The sequence below is a fragment of the Pan troglodytes genome, chromosome 10 (genome assembly GCF_028858775.2).
Source record: "Pan troglodytes isolate AG18354 chromosome 10, NHGRI_mPanTro3-v2.0_pri, whole genome shotgun sequence".
Classification (NCBI taxonomy): Eukaryota; Metazoa; Chordata; class Mammalia; order Primates; family Hominidae; genus Pan; species Pan troglodytes.
This window is the reverse complement of record NC_072408.2, coordinates 38614691-38635915: the sequence shown is the minus strand read 5'-3', so window position 1 is coordinate 38635915 and position 21225 is coordinate 38614691. Positions and strand designations below refer to the sequence as shown.

General features: G+C 42.4%; 1 protein-coding gene and 1 non-coding gene across 42 annotated transcripts in view; one reads left to right on the top strand and one right to left on the bottom strand.

The window, feature by feature from the left end:
- Window positions 1-21225, bottom strand: part of R3HDM2 (R3H domain containing 2) — a 184961-nt gene that overhangs the window by 144908 nt on the left and 18828 nt on the right. For 36 of the 41 annotated variants that reach the window (XM_063786432.1, XM_063786410.1, XM_063786419.1 and 33 more), the window contains one exon: window positions 412-481. The exons of the other annotated variants lie outside the window; for them this stretch is intronic. Coding sequence is in view for 1 of the 36 variants with exons in the window: in XM_054663120.2 (XP_054519095.2) it covers window positions 412-481 (70 nt within the window). In the remaining 35 variants the exon portion in view is untranslated. Of the gene's footprint in view, window positions 1-411; window positions 482-21225 lie in introns of those variants that run through there. 41 annotated transcript variants of the gene reach the window in all.
- LOC112205083 (U6 spliceosomal RNA) lies at window positions 19823-19930 on the top strand. Its single transcript, XR_002938947.1, has one exon. It is a non-coding gene; the product is annotated as a U6 spliceosomal RNA (small nuclear RNA).

Genomic DNA, 21225 nt, shown 5'->3' with positions numbered 1-21225 from the left:
TAAAAATACAAAACTAGCCGGGCGTGGTGATGCATGCCTGTAAACCCAGCAACTCGGGAAGCTGAGGCGGGAGAATCACTTGAACCTGGGAGCGGAGGTTGCAGTGAGTTGAGATGGCGCCACTGCACTCCAGCCTTGGCAAAAAGAGCAAAACTTCATCTCAAAAAAAAAAAGGTGATCTGCCCACCTCAGCCTCCCAAAGTGCTGGGATTACAGGTGTGAGCCACCTTGCCCGGCACTGAACTCACTCTTGATGCACTCTCTGCATCTCAATTTCTTCATCTACTAAATGGGTACAATAACACTTCCAACACCATGGAGTTGTGTGAGGATTAAATGAGAACAGATGTATAACACTTAATTTGTTGCCTGGAACACAGAAAGTGCTCCATAAATGTTATCTATTATTACCTGAATAAATGCTCAGCCTCCATGAGTCCAGTGCTGGAATGGCATCACATATAAGAAACAAGTCTAACCTCTGGGGGAGGAGGGGAAAAAAAAAACACAAGTTAAAAGCAATTTTAAACCTTAATATATTAGATCCAATTCAAAATCCACAGCAGCACCTGTTAATATCATCTTTCCCAATTTCTTCGGCTCACAATGTTTCCCCTAACACTGCCCCTGCCCTGAACCCTCTATATCCATTCCCACTGTCAATTTACAATTTAAAAAACCCTGCATTTTGTTCCTCTCTACATTAACTCCCTCTTTGTATGAGCAGTTCTCGGCCTACCACTTTCTAACATAAATTAATCACCCAGTCTATTCCCTGAAATTCTTCGGCTCTTTTTTACTCATTAAAAAGAGTAGTCTAGGCCAGGAGCGGTGGCTCACGCCTGTAATCCCAGCACTTTGGGTGGCCGAGGCCGGTGGATCACTTGAGGTCAGGAGTTCAAGACCAGTCTGGTCAACATGGTGAAACCTTGTCTCTACTAAAAATACAAAAAATTAGCCAGGCACGGTGGCATGTGCCTGTAATCCTAGCTGCTGGGGAGGCTGAGGCAGGAGAATCACTTGAACCCGGGAGACGGAGGTTGCAGTGAGCCGAGATCGCACCACTGCACTCCAGCCTGGGGGACAGAGTGAGACTCCGTCTCAAAAAAATAAATAAATAAATAAAAATAAAAAATAAAAAAATAAAAAAGAGTAGTCTAGGCTGGGCACAGTGGCTCACGCCTGTAATCCCAGCACTTTGGGAGGCCCAGGCAGGTGGATCACGAGGTCAGGAGTTCAAGACCAGCCTGGCAAAGATGGTGAAACCCCATCTCTACTGAAAAAACACAAAAATTAGCCAAGTGTGGTGGCGGGAGCCTGTAATCGCAGCTACTCAGAAGGCTGAGCCAGAGAATTGCTTGAACCCAGGAGGCAGAGGGTGCAGTGAGCTGAGATCATGCCACTGCACTCCAGGCTGGGTGACAGAGTGAGACTCTGTCTCAAAAAAAAAAAAAAAAAAAAAGAGTAGTCTAGGCTGGGATTGGTGGCTCACACCTGTAACCCCAGCACTTTACTTTGGGAGGCCAAGGCAGGTGGATCACCTACTGTTAGAAGTTCGAGATCAGCCTGGCCAATATGGTGAAACACCATCTCTACTAAAAATACAAAAAATTAGCTGGGCAAGGTGGCATGTACCTGTAATCTCAGCTACTTGGGAGGCTGAGGGAGGAGAATGGCTTGAACCCAGGAGACAGAAATTGCAGTGAGCCGAGATCACACCATTGCACTCCAGCCTGGGCAGCAAGAGCAAAACTCCATCTCAAAGAAAAAAAAAATCGTCTAGAACTGAGCAAACAAAACTAGGATCTCTCTTAATAGATGAGAAGTAGAAGCGAAAAGAGGCCAGAGGCAGAATTTTATTCTGTGAATATAAGTAGGCATTACAAGTACATAATTTAGTATCTCTTCACCCTAAAAGCAGTAGTTATTATTATTACAAGACCCTGAGGGCTGGCTGTTTAATCTATTTCAGGAGGCCACCATTGGAACCCTTAATATGCCCAAGTCAGTCTGTATTCTTGGAAGCCTTCAAAACACCCAAGCCCTACTGTGTTCTATGCTAAAGTGAGAATATCCCTAACTCACCATTTTGTTTTATATAACCCTGTTCCACAAATACCACATCATGAAAGTCTGCCCTCTTGATATCTTAACAAAGGTTTCTATGAAAAAGTTCTAGTTTTTTTTTATAGCCCCTGCACATCACGGTTTTGACATTAGGAATGTGGAGTAGTTGGCTAAAGTTGCGAAGGAATGGCCAGAGGATATTGCCTTTCCCCTTTTCACCACTAGTGCTGGTCCTAAAACACTCCTCCTGTGGTAAACTTTTTCCCATGTAATACCTTGTTCCCCCCTATGCAAAATATTTACTAGTTTCCTTTCCCCATTGGCACTCAAGCCATTCCCAGATACATCTAATTTTTAAGTGGGCACAGTGGGTTCACACTAAGAGCTTTGTCACACCAAGAGTTCACTCTCTAATTCTGATTAAGAGAATCAAGAGCAACATAATTTTGACTTTCTTGCCCTAATTGTAATCATATCATAATTAAAAGTGAAATACTGTGGGCCGGGCACAGTGGCTCACGCCTATAATCCCAGCACTTTGGGAGGCTAAGGCGGGCGAATCACGAGCTCAGGAGTTCGAGACCAGCCTGGCCAACATGGTGAAACCCCGTCTCTACTAAAAATACAAAAATTAGCTGGACATGGTGGCGGGCACCTGTAATTCCAGCTACTCAGGAGGCTGAAGCAGGAAATCGCTTGAAACTGGTGGTGGGGGTGGGCAGGGGAGAGGGGCAGAGGTTGTAATGAGCCAAAATCATGCCACTTCACTCCAGCAGCCTAGGCAAAAGAGCGAGACTCTGCCTCAAAAAAAAAAAAAGAAAAAGAAAAAGAAATATTTTATTACCTTGTTCGTATCTGTACCTGCAATTCTAAACAGTGTCTGACACATGATAAGCACTGAAACAGTTTTCTAATTGTTTGGTGCATTTACAAAGCTAAGACGTTACTTCCTCTGAGGTAAACTTGGGTTTCTTAAGGTGTTTAAAACTTATTTGTATAGCCAATAAAATGGCCAAACTGTCAAAACCTTGTTCTTTTCTTCATTCTAACAATCTGCCTTATATCCTCAGAAATCTCTCTTCCTTTCTCTCTCTTTTTTTTTTTTTTGAGATGGAGTCTTACTCTGTCACACAGGCTGGAGTGCAGTGGCGTGATCTCGGCTCACTGCAACCTCCGCCTCCTGGGTTCAAGCCATTCTCCTGCCTCAACCTCCCAAGTAGGTGGGATTACAGGTGCCCGCCACCATGCCCGGCTAATTTTTGTATTTTTAGTACCGACAAAGTTTCACCATGTTAGTCAGGCTGGTCTCAAACTCCTGACCTCAGGTGATCCGCCCGCCTCAGCCTCCCAAAGTGCTGGGATTAGAGGTGTGAGCCACCGCACCCAGCCCTCTCTTCCTTTCTCAGAAGGTAAAATTTACACTTGGAAAATAAGATGGCAGTCATATCTGGCAGTTAACTGTTCTCTGCCTCTGTGGGGCCCAAATCCAATCTTCTGAGGCAGCAGCAATTGTCAAAGATCTGGCTACCAGCATAGCATTGAAGAGTGCTTCACAGCTTAGAACCATTGAGGCTAAATTGACCCAAGTAGCAAACACCTATAAGAGAATCACTGCTGATAAGACTTCTATGAAGGATTCCAAATGTCTTAAAGATAACTTCACAGGAGTGGAAAGGAGCTGAACTCAGCCATCTGACTACTGAAGCGTTCTATAAACCTTTAGGCCAGGCACGGTGGCTCACACTTGTAATCCCAGCACTTTGGGAGGCCAACGTGGGTGGATCAGGAGGTCAGGAGTTTGAGACCAGCCTGGCTGGCGTGGTGCAACACTGTCTCTACTAAAAATACAAAAATTAGCGGGGCATGGTGGCGTGCACCTGTAATCCCAGCTTCTCGGGAGACTGAGGCAGCAGAATTGCTTGAACCCGAGAGGTGGAGGTTGCAGCGAGCTGAGATCATGCCACTGCACTTCAGCCTGGGCAACAGAGTGAGACTCTGTCTCAAAAAATAAAATAAAATAAAATAAAGCTTTAATAATGACCCTGTCACCAGAAAAACAGACACTTTGTCCTAGCCTTCTAATCAGCTGTATTTAGCAGCCAACATCCATCTTTTGCAATAAAATGCCACCTCTTAGTTCCTATTTCTATCAAATTATCACAGGTTTAGGCAATAGATAAGTCAGAAACTACAGTTAACTTGTCTAGGACCCAAGACAATTAATAAAACTTACTTGGAGAAGCAGCATAGCCTCTAGTCACCTGAAGACAAGTTTTAAAGATCCTAACAACTGGTAACACTTGGGCACACCAAAATGGCTGTAATCTGAAAAACAGCCACATGCCACTTCTAATGGTCATTATACTAAAAGTGACCTTCCCCCCTGAAAGTTTTTAAAGTAAGCTAAATCTTGAACAATGACTCCTACTCTTCTCTAAAATAGGAGCTATGACAGCTACCTTAATGGGATGCCCGATAAACTCAGGGCAAGGGGCTCACTGTGCTGACATTCTCACCTCACCTAGGACTTCCACTGATTCATCCTGATGGACTGACAAGTCACTGACTTGCCAAAGAATCTTGTTTATTTCACATATAAAAACACTGTCTACTCCAGTGTGGCGATTCCTCAGGGATCTAGAACTAGAAATACCATTTGACCCAGCCATCCCATTACTGGGTATATACCCAAAGGATTATAAATCATGCTGCTATAAAGACAAATGGACATGTATGTTTATTGCGGCACCATTCACAATAGCAAAGACTTGGAACCAACCCAAATGTCCAACAATGATAGACTGGATTAAGAAAATGTGGCACATATACACCACGGAATACTATGCAGCCATAAAAAAATGATGAGTTCATGTCCTTTGTAAGGACATCGATGAAGCTGGAAACCATCATTCTCAGCAAACTATCGCAAGGACAAAACACCAAACACCACATGTTCTCACTCATAGGTGGGAATTGAACAATGAGAACACTTGGACACAGGAAGGGGAACATCACACACCGAGGCCTGTTGTGGGGTGGGAGGAAGGGGGAGGGATAGCATTAGGAGATATACCTAATGTAAATGACGAGTTAATGGGTGCAGCACACCATCATGGCACATGTATACATATGTAACAAACCCGCACGTTGTGCACATGTACCCTAGAACTTAAAGTATAATAAAAATATATATTAAAAAAAAAACAAAAAACACTGTCTACTCAAGACAACTACTATCCAGACACCTTCTGCTCCTGCAACAGAGCCCTTCCCTCTCTGACTTCATGGAGCAACTAGCAACAACAAAATACATATGTATATTTCAGGTCAATATTAGTAACTCTCTATAACTAACAAGCCATAAAGGGCTGGAAACAAAGCCCATAAAAGGACCAGAGTGTTAACCCTCAGAAATTGCCAATTTTTCAAAGAGATCAAAATCACCTGGGGAAGAAACAATAGCTTTTCAGCATTAACAGATGTTTGGTATTATTACGGTAATCTGAAAAATAGTTGCTAAGCTGGGACCTGAAAATATCAGTCCCCAGCCACACCAAATAATCATAGAAATATTTAAGTAAGTAAGCTTTGTTCTAACATGAACTTCAAAAAGAAAGACAAGTCAGGGCAATAAAAACAAGCAGAAAACATCCATTTCATTTAAAAAGAATGAAAGAGAGAAAGGGAAGGAGAAAAAGAGGAATAATAAAGAACTATGCCCATGTTTAACATGGCCACAGTTATGTGTAACAATTCCCATAAAGAAGTGCAGTTCGTCTCAAAAAAAAAAAAAAGAGTGTAGTTCATTTCCCCACCCCTTGAATATGAGCTGGCCTTGTGACTTGCTTCAACCATCAGAGTGCAGCATGAATGACACTGCGACCACCGAGCCCAGGCCTCAAGAGGCCGTTCAGTTTCCACTCAAAACCTCTTGGAACCTAACCATCATGCAAAGAAGCCAAGCCAGGCTGCAAGAGGCCATACCAGCCTAGAGGACAGCTCTAGCCCAATGCTAGACATGTGAATGAGGCTATCCAGGTCCAACCAGCCCCTAGCTAACGTGTCAACTGAACACAAATGAGTGAGCCCAGCCAAAACCATGTGGAATAGAGGCAAACTGTGACAGATGAGTCTTGCTCAAATTGCCAGCCCACTTAAATCATAAACAAAGAATGCAGCTGACCATTGAACAAAATAGATTACGAATGATAAAAATCGAGCTCTCAAGTGAAAATCAGAATTTTGAAAATCATGTAATCACTATGATGAGCTTGACAGTTTCTGAATACTTAAAGACTATTCTGCCAGGCACAGTGGCTCATGCCTGTAATCCCAGAATTTTGGGAGGCCAAGGTAGGTGGATCATTTGGGGTCAGGAGTTCGAGACCAGCCTGGCCAACATGGTGAAACCCCTGCCTCTACTAAAAATACAAAAATTAGCTGGGTGTGGTGGCAGGCACCTGTAGTCCCAGCTACTCAGGAGGCTGAGGCAGGAGATCACTTAGACCCGGGAGGTGGAGGTTGCAGTGAGCCAAGATCGAGCTGCTGCATTCCAGCCTGGGCAACAAAGCAAGACTCTGTGTCAAAAAAATAAAAGAAAAAGTGCATGCACAAGCCAGACACAGTGGCTTACACCTGTTATCCCAGCGCTTTGGGAGGCCGTGGCAGGTAGATCTTCTGAAGTCAGGAGTTAGAGACCATCCTGGCCAACATGGTGAAACCCCATCTCTACTAAAAATACAAAAATTAGCCAGACATGGTGACAGGTGCCTGTAATCCCAGCTACTCAGGAGACTGAGGCAGGAGAATCTCCTGAATCCAAGAGGCAGAGGTTGCAGTGAGCTGAAATCCCACCACTGCACTCCAGCCTGGGCAAGAGAGCAAGACTCCATCTCAAAAAAAAAAAAGTGCATACATATCCCACAATACTCTGCATGCATAAACAAAAATAAGGAAATGTTTTTGGAGATAAGAGTCTCACTCTGTCGCCCAGGCTGGAGTGCAGTGACGCCATCTCAGCTCATTGCAACCTCCACCTCCTGGGTTCAAGAAATTCTCATACCTCAGCCTCCCAAATAGCCATGCACCACCATGTCCAGCTAATTTTTATATTTTTAGTAGAGTTGGAGTTTCACCATGTTGGCCAGGCTGGTCTCAAACTCCTGGCCTCCCAGCCTGACCAAAATGGCGAAACCCCATCTTTACTAAAAATACAAAAATTAGCCGGGCGTGGTGGCAGGTGCTTGTAAATCTCAGCTACTCGGGAGGCTGAGGCGGGAGAATCACTTCAACCCGGGAGGCAGAGGCTGCAGTGAGCTGAGATCACAGCACTGTCCTCCAGTCTGGGCAACAGAGCAGGACTCTGTCTCCAAAAAAAAACTCCTGGCCTCAAGTGATCCACCTGCCTTGGCCTCCCAAAATGCTGGGATTACAGACATAAGCTACTGCAGCCAGCCAAAATTAAGGATATTCTTGATGTATAATACTTAAAAGCTATATTGCTAAGTGAAAAAAGATGCAGAACCATTTTTGTAAAATGGGGGAAAATATACATATACATACTTGCCTTTTTTATGCTTATCAATGCATATGAAGCACAAAAACTGGTAATAATAGTTGCCTCTGGAGAGAGGCATAGGAAGTGACTGGTTTGGGGGTATAAGAGCAAGATGGGGCCAGGCACGGTGGCTCATACCTGTAATCCCAGCACTTTAGGAGGCTGAGGCGGGTGGATCACCTGAGGTTAGGAGTTCGAGACCAGTCTGACCAACATGGTGAAACCTCGTCTCTACTAAAAATACGAAACAATTTGCCGGGTGCCGGTGGCTCACACCTGTAATCCTAGCACTTTGGGAGGCCGAGGTGGGTGGATCACGAAGTCAAGAGATCGAAACCATCCTGGCCAACACCGTGAAATCCCGTATCTACTAAAAATACAAAAATTAGCTGGGCGTGATGGCGCACGCCTGTAATCCCAGCTACTTGGGAGGCTGAGGCAGGCAAATGGCTTGAACCTGGGAGGCGGAGGTTGTAGTGAGCCGAGATCACACCATTGCACTCCAGCCTGGGTGACAAGAGCGAAACTCAGTCTCAAAAAAAAAAATAAAAAATAAAAAAGAGCAAGATGGGGCCTGGCATGGTGGCTCACACCTGTTACTCCAGCACTTTGGGAGACAGGGGCGGGTGTATTGCTTGAGCTCAGGAATTCGAGACCAGCCTGGGCAACATGGCAAAAACCCGTCTCTTCTAAAAATACCAAAAATTAGCTGAGTGTGGTGGCTCACGCCTGTAGTCCCAGCTCAACTTGTGAGGCTGAGATGGGAGGAGGGAGGATCACCTGAGCCCAGGAGGTGGAGGCTGCAGTGAGCCAAGATGATGCCACTACACTCCAGCCTGGGCGACAGAGTGAGACTCTTGTCTCAAAAAAAAAAGGCAGGATGGAAATTCCATTTCATACTTTTTTCTATCCTTAAAACTTTGAACCATATAAATGTAATACCAATTCAAACAGTAAATCCAAAAATGTATAAGAATTCTCATTTTACATAAGGAACAACTTCTCATATTTTCTCTAGTCTCAAAAAATATCCATCCCATGTGCTTACTTTGGCAGCACATATACTAAAAATAAAAAATAAAAATAAAATTAAAAAAAAAAAAGTCCACTCCTAATTTTTTTTTTTTTTTTTTTTTTGAGATGGAGTTTTGCTCTTGTTGCCCAGGCTGGAGTGCAATGGCATGACCTTGGCTCACCACAACCTCTGCCTCCCGGGTTCAAGCGATTCTCCTGCCTCATCCTCCCGAGTAGCTGCGATTACAGGCATGCGCCACAACGCCCAGCTAATTTTGTATTTTTAGTAGAGATGGGGTTTCTCCATGTTGGTCAGGCTGGTCTCGAACTCCCAACCTCAGGTGATCCGCCCGCCTCGGCCTCCCAAAGTGCTAGGATTACAGGCGTGAGCCACCGCGCCTGGCCATCCATTCCTAATTTTTAACTATAGGTTCAGCGCTACCTAAACGAGGTATCTAGCCAGGCACAGTGGCTCACGTCTGTAATCCCAGCACTTTGGGAGGCCGAGGAGGGCAGATCACGAGGTCAAGAGATCGAGACCATCCTGGCCAACATGGTGAAACCTCGTCTCTATTAAAAATAAAATAAAAAAAAATTAAATGGGCATGGTGGCGTGCGCCTGTAGTCCCAGCTACTCAAGAGGCTGAAACAGAATCACTTGAACCCAGGAGGTGGAGGTTGCAGTGAGCCGAGATTGTGCCACTGCACTCCAGCCTGGCACCAGAGCGAGACTCTGTCTCAAAACAAAAACAAACAAACAAACAAAAAAAAACAAGGTATCTAGGCCAGGCATGTTGGCTCACACCTGTAATCCCCGTACTTTGAGGCTGAGGCAGGAGGATCACTTGAACGCAGGAGTTCAATACCGGCTTGAAAAACATAATGAGACCCCATCTGTATTTGTAAAATACAGATTTTACAAAAAAATAAAAATTAAAAAAAAACAAGATATCTATAATTAATATGAGACAAAGATACCCACCCACTATGAAACCTTTGAAACGTTAAGTAGGTTAACTAATGATTCTGGGGTAGGGTCAGAATTTTCATCTTTTACATTATATACTTTTTTCCTTTCTTTCTCTTTTTTCAAGACAGGGTCTCACTCTGTTGCCCCAGCTAGAGTACAGTGACATGATCATAGCTCACTGTAACCTCAACCTCCTGGGCTCGAGTAATCTTCCCACCTCAGCCTCCCAAGCAGCTAGGACTACAGGTATGTGTCACAGCACACTCAAGTAATTTAAAAAATTTTTTGTAGAAATGCGGGTCTCACTGTGTTGACTAGGCTGGCTTTTATACTTTAAAATCATTTAAATTTCTCATAATGAGTACATATTACTTTTGTAATTTGAAAAATGCAAATTTCTATATGATTGAAGATGTTAAAGGAAAACCTACTGGCTGGGTGCAGTGGCTCATGCCTGTAATCTCAGAACTTTAGAAGGCCAAGACTGGAGCTTGAGATCAGGAGTTCGAGACCAGCCTGGGCAACATAGTGAGACCCTGTCTCTACTAAAAATAACAAAAATTAGCTGGGCATGGTGGTGTGTGCTGTAGTCTCAGCTACTGGGGAGGCTGAGGTGGGAAGATGGCTTAAGCCTGGAAGATAAGACTGCAGTGAGCTATGATCATACCACTGCACTACGGCCTCGGTGACAGAGTGAGACTGTCTCAAAAAAAGAAGACAGACCAACCTACAGTCCAACTGTTGAATTGGAAATACTGACATGAACTTAGGATATACTTTCTTTAAAAACAAACAAAAAATACCTTATTTCCTACAGAAAACTCCAAGAAACAATGACCAACACACTAAGCAAATGAATACCTTTTGCACCCAGATTGTGATCTCTAAACATCATTTCTCCATAAAAGGAACCAGGATTTGGGGGGCAATGTCTGATCCATGTTCAGAAATGAAAATGTAAAAGATGATCTTCGGTCATCTTGTCAGACCAGAAAGCAAGGAAGCTATCAAAGACTAACAGGATCACATCCAAAGGACATAGGAGCCAACTTGAAGAGGTTCCCATTTGCCAAAGATGAGACAATGAGACATTAATAAGGATAAAACTGAAAGTGGCCAGGCGCAGTGGCTCATATCTGTAATCCCAGCATTTTGGGAGGCCAACGCAGGCAGATCACCTGAGGTCGGGAGTTCAAAACCAGCCTGACCGACATGGTGAAACCCCATTTCTACTAAAAATACAAAATTAGCCAGGTGTGGTGGCAGGCGCCTGTAATCCCAGCTACTCGGGAGGCTGAGGCAGGAGAATCGCTTGAATCCAGGAGGCAGAGGTTGCAGTGAGCCGAGATCGCACCACTGCACTCCAGCCTGGGCAACAAGAGCGAAACTTCGTCTCAAAAAAAAAAAAAAAAACTGAAATTGGCTTAAACACATTAAATATATTTAAATTGAAGAGTCCATAATGACTATTTTTTAAAAACTCATCAGTCAACTTTAGAAAATGTTAATAAACAAACTAATTATTTTGAAAATGGTCATAACTGTTAATTAAAAGACTTCAGCATTTGTCTTTTCTCTCCTATACAAATTGTACCTCAGAGTAACCAAATAAGCGATGAGGGGAGTATCTTTCATAAAAAGTACTGCAGCTAAAAAAAATTAAGAAATGATAGAATTTGAGTATCACCATTTATAATCTCTAATGAAGTTCAATGAAGTAAGGGATCTAGGCAATGATTATCAACAGCTGCTGACATCATAAAAAGGAGATTAATAGACATCACATGCCCTTGATGGAAGTATACAACACTGCATAAAGCATGCTAACCAAAAATATTGAATCTGAACCTGATCATCTAGATATAACTACCAATTTGAAGAAAATATGGGAGACAGAGAACATGTTAAATGACACCACAATAATGTCAATCAATTAATCCAGTTAACTGTGGGAAACTCTACTGGACAGATGACCCAATTTCTTTAATATATAAACTACGAAGGAAAATAAGTGAGGGAAAGTCTTTTAGAAAAAGAGATTTTAGGGTGGGCATGGTGGCCTGTAATCCCAGCACTTTGAGAGGCCAAGGCGGGCGGATCGCTTGAGGTCAGAATTTCGAGACCAGCCTGGCCAACATGGTGAAACCCCATCTCTACTAAAAACACAAAAATTAGCTGGGCATGGTGATGGGCACGTGTAATCCCAGCTACCTGGGAAGCTGAGGCAGGAAAATCTCTTGAACCGGGGAGGTGGAGGTTGCAGTGAGCCAAGATCTCACCACTGCACCCCAGCCTGGGCAACAGAGCAAGACTCCTTCTCAAGAGAAAAAAAAAAAAATCAAAAGATGTTAAACATGCACTGACCAACTATAACAGACTTTATTTGGATCCTATTTTAAACATATAAGCTACTAAAAAAATCATGATACAATCAGTGAAATATGAACACCAGATATTTAATATTAAGGAATTTTTTTTTCTTTTTTTCTTTTTTGAGACAGAGTCTCACTCTGTTGCCCAGGCTGGAGTGCAGTGGCACGATCTCAGCTCACTGCAACCTCCACCCTCTGGGTTCAAGCAATTCTCCTGCCTCAGCCTCCTGAGTAGCTGGAATTACAGGCGTCTGCCACCGTGCCCAGCTAATTTTTTGTGTTTTTAGTAGAGATGGGGTTTCACCATCTTGGCCAGGCTGGTCTTGAACTCCTGACCTCGTGATCCACCCGCCTCGGCCTCCCAAAGTGCTGGGATTACAGGCGTGAGCCACCACACCCAGCCTGGAATTATTATTTTAAACGGGCAATTGGTTTTTTAAAGTCCTTATTTTTGTGCGTGTTTTTTTGTTTTCTTTTGTAGAGAAAAGGGTCTCGCTCTGTTACCCAGGCTAGAGTGCAGTTGTAAAATCACGGCTCACTGCAGCCTGAAACTCCTGGGCTCAAACAATCCTCTCAGCTCAGCCTCCCACATAGCTGGGGACTACAGGTGCGTGCCACCACATCCAGCTAATTTTTTGTTTTTCTGATGGTGGAGTCTCACTCTGTTGCCCAGGTTGGAGTGCAGTGGCGTGAACTCAGCTAACTGCAACCTCCACCTCCCAGGTTCAAGCCATTCTCCTGCCTCAGCCTCCCGAGTAGCTGAAATTACAGGCGTTTGCCACCACGCCCAGCTAGTTTTTATTATTTTAGGTAGAAACAAGGTTTCACCATGTTGGTCAGGCTGATCTCGAACTCCTAACCTCAAATGATCCTCCCACCTCGGCCTCCCAAAGTGCTGGCATTTCAGGTGCAAGCCACCATGCCTGGCCTAATTTTTAAAGTCTTTGTAGAGATGGGTTCTCACTGTATTGCTCAGGCTGGTCTTGAACTCCTGACCTCAAGTGATCCTCCCACTTCGGACTCCCAAAGTGCCAGGATTATAGGCATGAGCCACCGCACCTGCAATTCCTTATTTTTTTAGATACATGCTGATATATTTATAGGCAAAATAATATATCAAGGATTTGCTTCAAAATAATCAATAAGGGGCCGGGCTTGGTGGTTCCTGCCTGTAATCCCAGCACTTTGAGAGGCCAAGACAGGCGGATTGCTTAAGCTCAGGAGTTCGAGACCAGCCTGGGCAACATGGTTAAACCCTGTCTCTATTTAAAAACAAAAACAAAACAATAAGGGAGGTACTAGGAATATAGATGAAACAAAATTAATCATGAGCAGATAATTGCATATGGACATTCCTTATACCACTCTTGTTGCTTCTGAATACATACGAAATTTTCCATAGTAAAATGTTTCATAAAAGAGCAAATCTCAAAAAAAATATATATATATTTGAAATATGATGATCCATGAGAGTTCCACCCTCATGAGGGGATTAATGCTATTATTGAGGGAGTGGGTTAGTTAACTCAGGAGTGGATTACTGATTAAAAGGATGAGTTTGGCTTGAAAAAAAAAAAAGATGATTACCGAAATGAATTTTGTATACTAATCTTTAAAGCCTAGTTCAATTTCTACTTCTTCCACGATGCCTTTCTATATTGACTTCTCTCTTATTTTGTATCTGTTTGTACTGAGCAATTGACTTAATTAAATTATACTGCATACTGTTTCCATCACAGGATCTAATCCATTATATCCTGCTCATTAATTGTTCATTTTTTATCTCTATAGCTAGCCAGTCAGTAAGGTTCTTTAACACACACAAACCCTAAAATGATTATTAAGCCTCCTAATGATCCCAAGTACCTTATCTGACACTCAAGTTGTCTCAAAAAACCTTGGGACCTATGGAAAAATACAATATTCTTCCTTATCAACCCAATAGCCACTCTGCACTAAAATTAAGTTTTTACTCTAGTAAAACATAGAATATTATCTTCTTCAAATTTTACACAGATCACACCAAAACAGTCTCTAGCCACTTAAGGCAAGCTAATACGCACCAGCTTTCCTTCTCCCAGAGTTCAAATGAGCATATTTATACTCTGTCACAGAAAGAGAATTATATACTACTAGATTTAAATAGAAGTTCTGTTAACTAACTGATAAAGTAGAGTGAAGTTATTTAATAAAAACTAGAGCTGAGAGGTGGGGCAAAAAAAAAAAGAAAAAGAAAAAAAAAATTGGCTGCAATACACAGAGAGCCTACCCAAAGGAAAAGTCACAAAACCCAGGAAAAAAAGAAATCACTACCTAATTGAAGACCAATTAAGACCACCTGGTCTACTGGAGTACCTACAAGCTTCAGAGATGACATATAGCCCCTTTATCCCTTTTGTAAAAAGTGTTAAGATAATTGGTTTATTCCTCTAATTATAAAAATAAATATTCTTTATGAATAGAAATAAGCTAAAGGAAAACAAAAATTTACCCCATAACCCCCTTCATAACTTTTTTGTCTCAGTAAGTTCTTTGAAGACAGCTCGTTTTTCCAAAGAAAACATGTCCCTCCCTTCTAAAACTGATGTAGGAAGAGCCAGAAGGAAGGAAAGAAAAGAAAAAAAGCACATGGGCTTAAATCAATGAGAGAATATGTAGATTTGTTTTTCAATTTTCTTTTACATTTACCATCTGTATAAATCTAGGGTCAGAATAACCACACATTCCATTTTTATGAATTATTTTTGTTGGTTAATAAATGTTTAGCATTTTTTTCTACTGTCCCTAAAATTTCTTGCTATAGTAGCAACAAGATCCTACTTTTCCAAATACCAAATCAGGTGGTAAACATATCATATTCACTTTGTATGTGTAATCTTACTCTATTTTAACTTATTTTTCATTTAAATGAATTACTCAACATAACCATTCCTTTTATCTGCCATTTCTTGTGTTGAGGCTCTACCAACTATTAATACATCAATAGATCTTCACATTATCAGGGAGGTAGTATAACCTTAAAAAAAAAACAAACAAAAAAACTTCACATTTCATGAACAGCTAAACATACATGGAATTACTAAGGTTCTCCTCAAAGTATCCTACATAAACTCTAGTCTGAATTCAATACATGCAAAACAATTCCAGCATCATAAAATTCTCCCACAAGCACCCAAGTGTAAGGCTCACCTGATCTCAAGCTCAAATGTATTGCCTCATCCATCCAGGTGAAGTGTTAAGAAGTATATTTATTAAGAAGTATATTTAGTGGCCAGGCACAATGGTTCACGCCTATAATTCCAACACTTTGAGAGGCTGAGGCAGGAAGATCGCCTGAGGCCAGGAGTTTGAGACCAGCCTGGGCTACATGGCAAGACCCTGTCTCTGCAGAAAAATTAAAAAATTAGCCAGTCATGGTGTGTGTGCCTGTAGTCTCAGCTATGTGGGAGGATGAGGCAGAAGGATCGCTTGAGCCACAAAGGTTGAAGCTATGGTGAGCCATGATGGCACCACTGTATTACAGCCTGAGTGACAGAGCAAGACTCTGTCTCTAAATAAATAAAAAGAAACTCTATTTATAAAGTATAATTTGGAGAGACAGTAGGGAAAAAATAGTGGATTTCAATTCTACAGGAGAGCTCTACATGGTTCTAATTTGGCCAAGTAACAGAAATAATGGGAAAGCATACAATTCATCTTAATATCTGCAATTTATGTTACCAGGCAGCTCATTTCTTAAGTAATCTTAGAGCAGTCATCCACATAAAACAGAAGAATATATAAGGCACACAACTAATAAGTTAGTAAGTTAATTAAAATACCAGCTAAAATGTCTGAAAATGACCAACTTCCCCCATCAAAACAATATTTTATACTTCCTCAATAGCAACAATATGCAGGATTTTTGTTTGTTTTTTTGAGACAGCATCTCACTCTGTTGCCCAGGCTAGATGGAGTGCAGTGGTGTGATCTTGGCTGTCTGCAACCTCAGCCTCCTGAGTAGCTGGGATTACAAGTGTCCACCATCACACTCAGCTAATTTCTGTATTTTCAGTAGAGACCATGTTCACCAGGCTGGTCTCAAACTCCTGACCTCAAGTGATCCACCTGCCTCAGCCTCCCAAAGTGTTGGGATTACAGGCATGAGCCATGGCCTAATATGCAGAATTGTAACTATTTCAAAGGAACATGTTACTAACACATCATCACCTTCTGTGCAGCTTATTTATATGTTTCCACATCAAAGGAATACGCAGATACATTTAATGGGTTTCACCTTCAGTGCAAAATATTTTTGTGGACAAGACTGACATGTCTGGTTTCACGTAGAGTCCCAGAGCAGTACATTCTCAAGCTGTTGAATAAGAAGTGATTTTGATATACCAGATCCCAATTCCAAGACTAATACTATTTTGGACTTTCTAAAACATGAGACCTCATCAAGAACCATAAAACTATGCTCCAACAGAAACGTTCAATACATTGAACACCCCGATATGGTTAGGCTTTGTATCCCCACCCAAATATCACCCTGAATTGTAATACCTGGGTGTTGACGGAGAGACCTGGTGGGAGGTGACTGGGTCATAGGGGTGGTTTCCCCCATGCTGTTATTGTGATAGTCAGCGAGTTCTCACAAGAGCTGATGGTTTTATAAGGGGCTCTTCCCCCTTTGCTTCCTTCACATGCTCTCTCACCTGCTGCCATGTAAGACATGCCTGCTTTTTCTTCCACCATAATTTTAAGTTTCCTGAGGCCAACCCGGCCATTCGAAACTGTGAGTCAATTAAACCTCTTTTCTTTATAAATTACCCAGTCTCCGGCATTTCTTTATAACAGTGTGAGAACAGACAAATACACATCCTAACTTCATATGAGTTCTAGATTGTACTCACAGATCAATATGTAAAATATATATGCAGATGAATGCAAGAAGCAGGTTCAAAACACAAAGTATTGGCCGGGCGCGGTGGCTCATGCCTGTAATCCCAGCACTTTGGGAGGCCAAGGGGGGCGAATCACTTGAGATCAGGAGTTCAAGACTAGCCTGACCAACATTGTGAAACCTTGTCCCTACTAAAAATACAAAAAAATTAGCCAAGCATGGTGGCACACGCCTGTAATCCCAGCTACTTGGGAGGCTGAGGTGGGAGAATCACTTGAACCTGAGAGGCGGAGGCTGCAACGAGCCAAGATCACACTACTGCACTCCAGCCTGGGCAACAGAGTGAGATTCTGTCTCAAAGAAAAAATTAAAACAAACAAACACACAAAACCCACAAAGTATTAAAGGTCTGGGTTGAGAAGATTCCCTACCTAAGAATATTTTAATTCAGAGAGCAGAAGATATAAAGAGGGAAACAACTCTTAAGTGACTACAGCCTGGATTACCTGAGCGTAAGAGGGATATGAAAATGTATTTTTGGCCAGGCGCAGTGGCTCACGCCTGTAATCCCAGCACTTTGGGAGGCCGAGGTGGGCGGATCACGAGGTCAGGAGATCGAGACCATCCTGGCTAACACAGTGAAACCCCGCCTCTACTAAAAATACAAAAAAAAATTAGCCAGGCGTGGTGGCATGTGCCTGTAGTCCAGCTACTTAGGAGGCTGAGACAGGAGAATTGCTTGAACCCAGAAGGCAGAGGTTGCAGTGAGCTAAGATCATGCCACTACACTCCAGCCTGGACAACAGAGTGAGACTCTGTCTCAAAAAAAAGAAGAAAAAGAAAAAGAAAACTTATGTCACCACCAAATTAGGTGAAAAAAAAGCAATACAATGCCAATCTTCTGTGCAATATCCCATCTCCCATGGCAAGTCACCATAACTACTCATAAATCACTTCATTATGTGAAATAATTCAGGTTAAGGCTAGGCATGGTAGCTCACGTCTGTACTCCCAACACTTTGGGATGCTGAGGTGTGAGGATCGCTTGAGCCCATGAGTTCAAGACCAGCCGGGCCAATATAGTGCAACCTTCTATTTAAAAAAAAAAAAAGCAGGCTGGGCACAGTGGCTCATGCCTGTAATCCCAGCACTTTGGGAGGCGGAGGCGGGCAGATCGCTTGAAGTCAGGAGATCAAGACCAGCCTGACCAACATGGCGAAACCCCTTCTCTACTAAAAATACAAAAATTAGCCAGGCATGGTGGCGGGCACCTGTAATCCCAGCTACTCAGGAGGCTGAAGCAGGAGAATCACTTGAACTCAGGAGGTGGAGGTTGCAATGAGCCGAGATCGCACCACTGTACTCCAGCCTGGGTGACAGAGCAAGACTCCATTCTCAAGGAAAAAACAACAACAACAACAACAACAAAAAAAACAAACTCAGGTTAGACACTTTATTGCTCAAGCACATCTGGGAAGACACAGAGAGTCTTAGATCTGTAATCCCCCCCCTTTTTTTTTTTTTTTTTAAATGGAGTCTCACGCTGTCACCTAGGCTGGAGTACGTGGCACGGTCTCAGCTCACTGCAACCTCCACCTCCCAAGTTCAAGTGATTCTCCCGCCTCAGCCTCCCGAGTAGCTGAGATTACAGGCAGACACCACCATACCCAGCTAAATTTTTTTGTATTTTTAGTAGAGAACGGGTTTCATCATGTTGGTCAGGCTGGTCTTCAACTCCTGACCTCAAATGATCCACCCACCTCGGCCTCCCAGAGTGCTGGGATCACAGGCGTGAGCCACCGTGCCCAGCCCACTCTATCTTTTTTTTACTACAAATAACTAACCTCATAAAAATAACAAAGAATAGGCCAGACACAGGGGCTCATGCCTGTAATCCCAGCACTCTGGGAGGCTGAGGCGGGCTGATCACTTGAGGTCAGAACTTCGAGACCAGCCTGGCCAACATGGTGAAACCCCATCTCTACTAAAAATACAATAATTAGTCTAGCTGGGCATGGTGATGCGCACCTGTCATCCTAGCTACTGGGAAGGCTGAGGCATGAGAACTGCTTGAACCTGGGAGGCAAAGTTGCAGTAAGATGAGATCACATCACTGCACTCCAGCCTGGGCAAAGAGAAAGACTCCATTAAAAAAAAAAAAAAAAACGAAAAAACCAAAAACAGAGAATTAAGAATGAGAAGCAGGCCGGGTGCGGTGTCTCACGCCTGTAATCCCAGCACTTTGGGAGGCCGAGGCAGAGAAATCAGCTCAGCTGAGGTCAGGAGTTCGAGACCAGCCTGGCCAACATGGCAAAACCCCGTCTCTACTAAAAATACAAAAATTAGCTGGGCATGGCAAGTGCCTTGAATCCCAGCTACTCGGGAGTCTGAGGCAGGAGAATCACTTGTACCCAGTAGGAGGAGGTTGCAGTGAGCCAACATCACACCACTGCACTCCAGCCTGGGTGACAAGAGCAAAACTTCGTCAAAAAAAAAAAACAAAAAAAACAAAAGAAAAGAATGAGAAGCAATTTCTCTTTATAGGAACCATTCCCCATTCAAGGAATCAGGATTCCTTACAGAAACAATTGATTCTAGGTCTGGGGCAAGTAAAATACAAAGTGAGCGCAGAACCCCTTGTTGTGCCAGAGTGTAAGGAAGTGCTCAAAACATGACAGGGATGTCAAAAGGACAAAGCAGCCAGCTTGAAGGGGCTCCCTCAAGCCCCTTCGAATCAAATTTAAGACAATTTTTATATTTCTAATAATGAATATTACTGGTACTTTTAATACTAACAGTAATGGATTGTAACTTGTTGAATTTTTTTAAACTATCAAATCTATAGTTATCCTCAAAAACATAAGGGAGGAGAAAAGCTCTTCTCTTTAGAACAATACCAGCCGTAAATGCAGAGGGAATGAGAGAATGTGAAAATCAACATATTCAAAGCACCAGTGGTGCTCGCTTCCACAGCACATATACTAAAATTGGACTGATACAGAGAAGATTTAGCATGGCCCCTGACCAAGGATAACATGCAAATTAATGAAGCATTCTATTAAAAAAGGAAAAAAGAAACCACTAGTATAACAGCTTCAGACAAGGATCATCAATGGATGCTAATGTCACTGGGTAAAAGGTTGTGGAGGAAAAGAGACCCAAAATCTTAAAAGTATCATCCCACAGCTGTTTCTTAATTTTTACCAAAGGAAAAGGATCCAACATCACAAGGCCAGGGGTGGAAAAAAAAAAAAAGCAGAAAGATTCCCTTACAATGAAGAAATCTAGCAGATATCAATTTAACCAAGCGGACTTCAATTTAACCAAGCAGACATCAATTTAACCAAGTGATCAAAGTTAACATAATCAATAATGAGACAAAGTGACATTATGTGCACACATCACCTGGGTAGTATTCTTGCCAAGTATATTTGACTTGAATCTAATCATGACAAATTCAAATTGTACAACATTCTTCAAAACAACTGGCCTGGACACTTCAAAAATATTAATGACATGAAAAACAAAAAAAACAGAAGAGAACTGCTCTAGGTTAAAAGAGACTACAAACATACAACGATTAAATGCAACACATGTTCCTTGAAGGAATCCAGGATTGTGGGGGTAAGTTGTAAAGCATGTTGAGATAACTGAAGAAATTTAAATATGGACTGTTTATAATATTATTATATCACTGTAAAATATTTTGAATGTGATAGTGAACTTAATAATGGTATTGTGGAAAACACCACTGTTCTCAGGTGATACATGCTTAAGAAATTATGGAGTGAGGTATCCTGATGTCTGTAATTTATTTCCTAATACGTGAATTAAAATTCCTAATATACAGTAACACAAAAAACTGTGTGTGTGCTATGTATGTAGGGAGGGAGCAAAGAGAGGAGAGGGAAAAAGTGAGAGGGAGAGAGGAAGAGAAAAAGAGGAAGGGAGAGAACAAACATACAAATGTGGCAAAATATTATCAATTGGTAAATACAGGTAAATGTCATACCAGTGTCCACTGTATCATTCCTCCACCTTTCCTATAGGTTTGAAATTCTTCCAAATAAAATGTTGGAGCCAAAAAGAACAAGAAGCAATATTAACCAAAATACTTGGCTGCCCAATAGAAACTTGCCCTGTCCTAAAAGGCAATTTGAGATGAGGGTTAAAAGCACAGACTTCAGGCCAGGCACAATGACTCACACCTGTAATCCTAACACTGGGAGGATGAGAGGGGCTGATTCAGCCCCAGGAGTTCAAGACCAGCCTGGGCAACAAGGTGAAACCCTGTCTCTACTAAAAATACAAAAAATTAGCCGGCAGTGGTGGCACATGCCTGTAGTCCCAGCTACTCGAG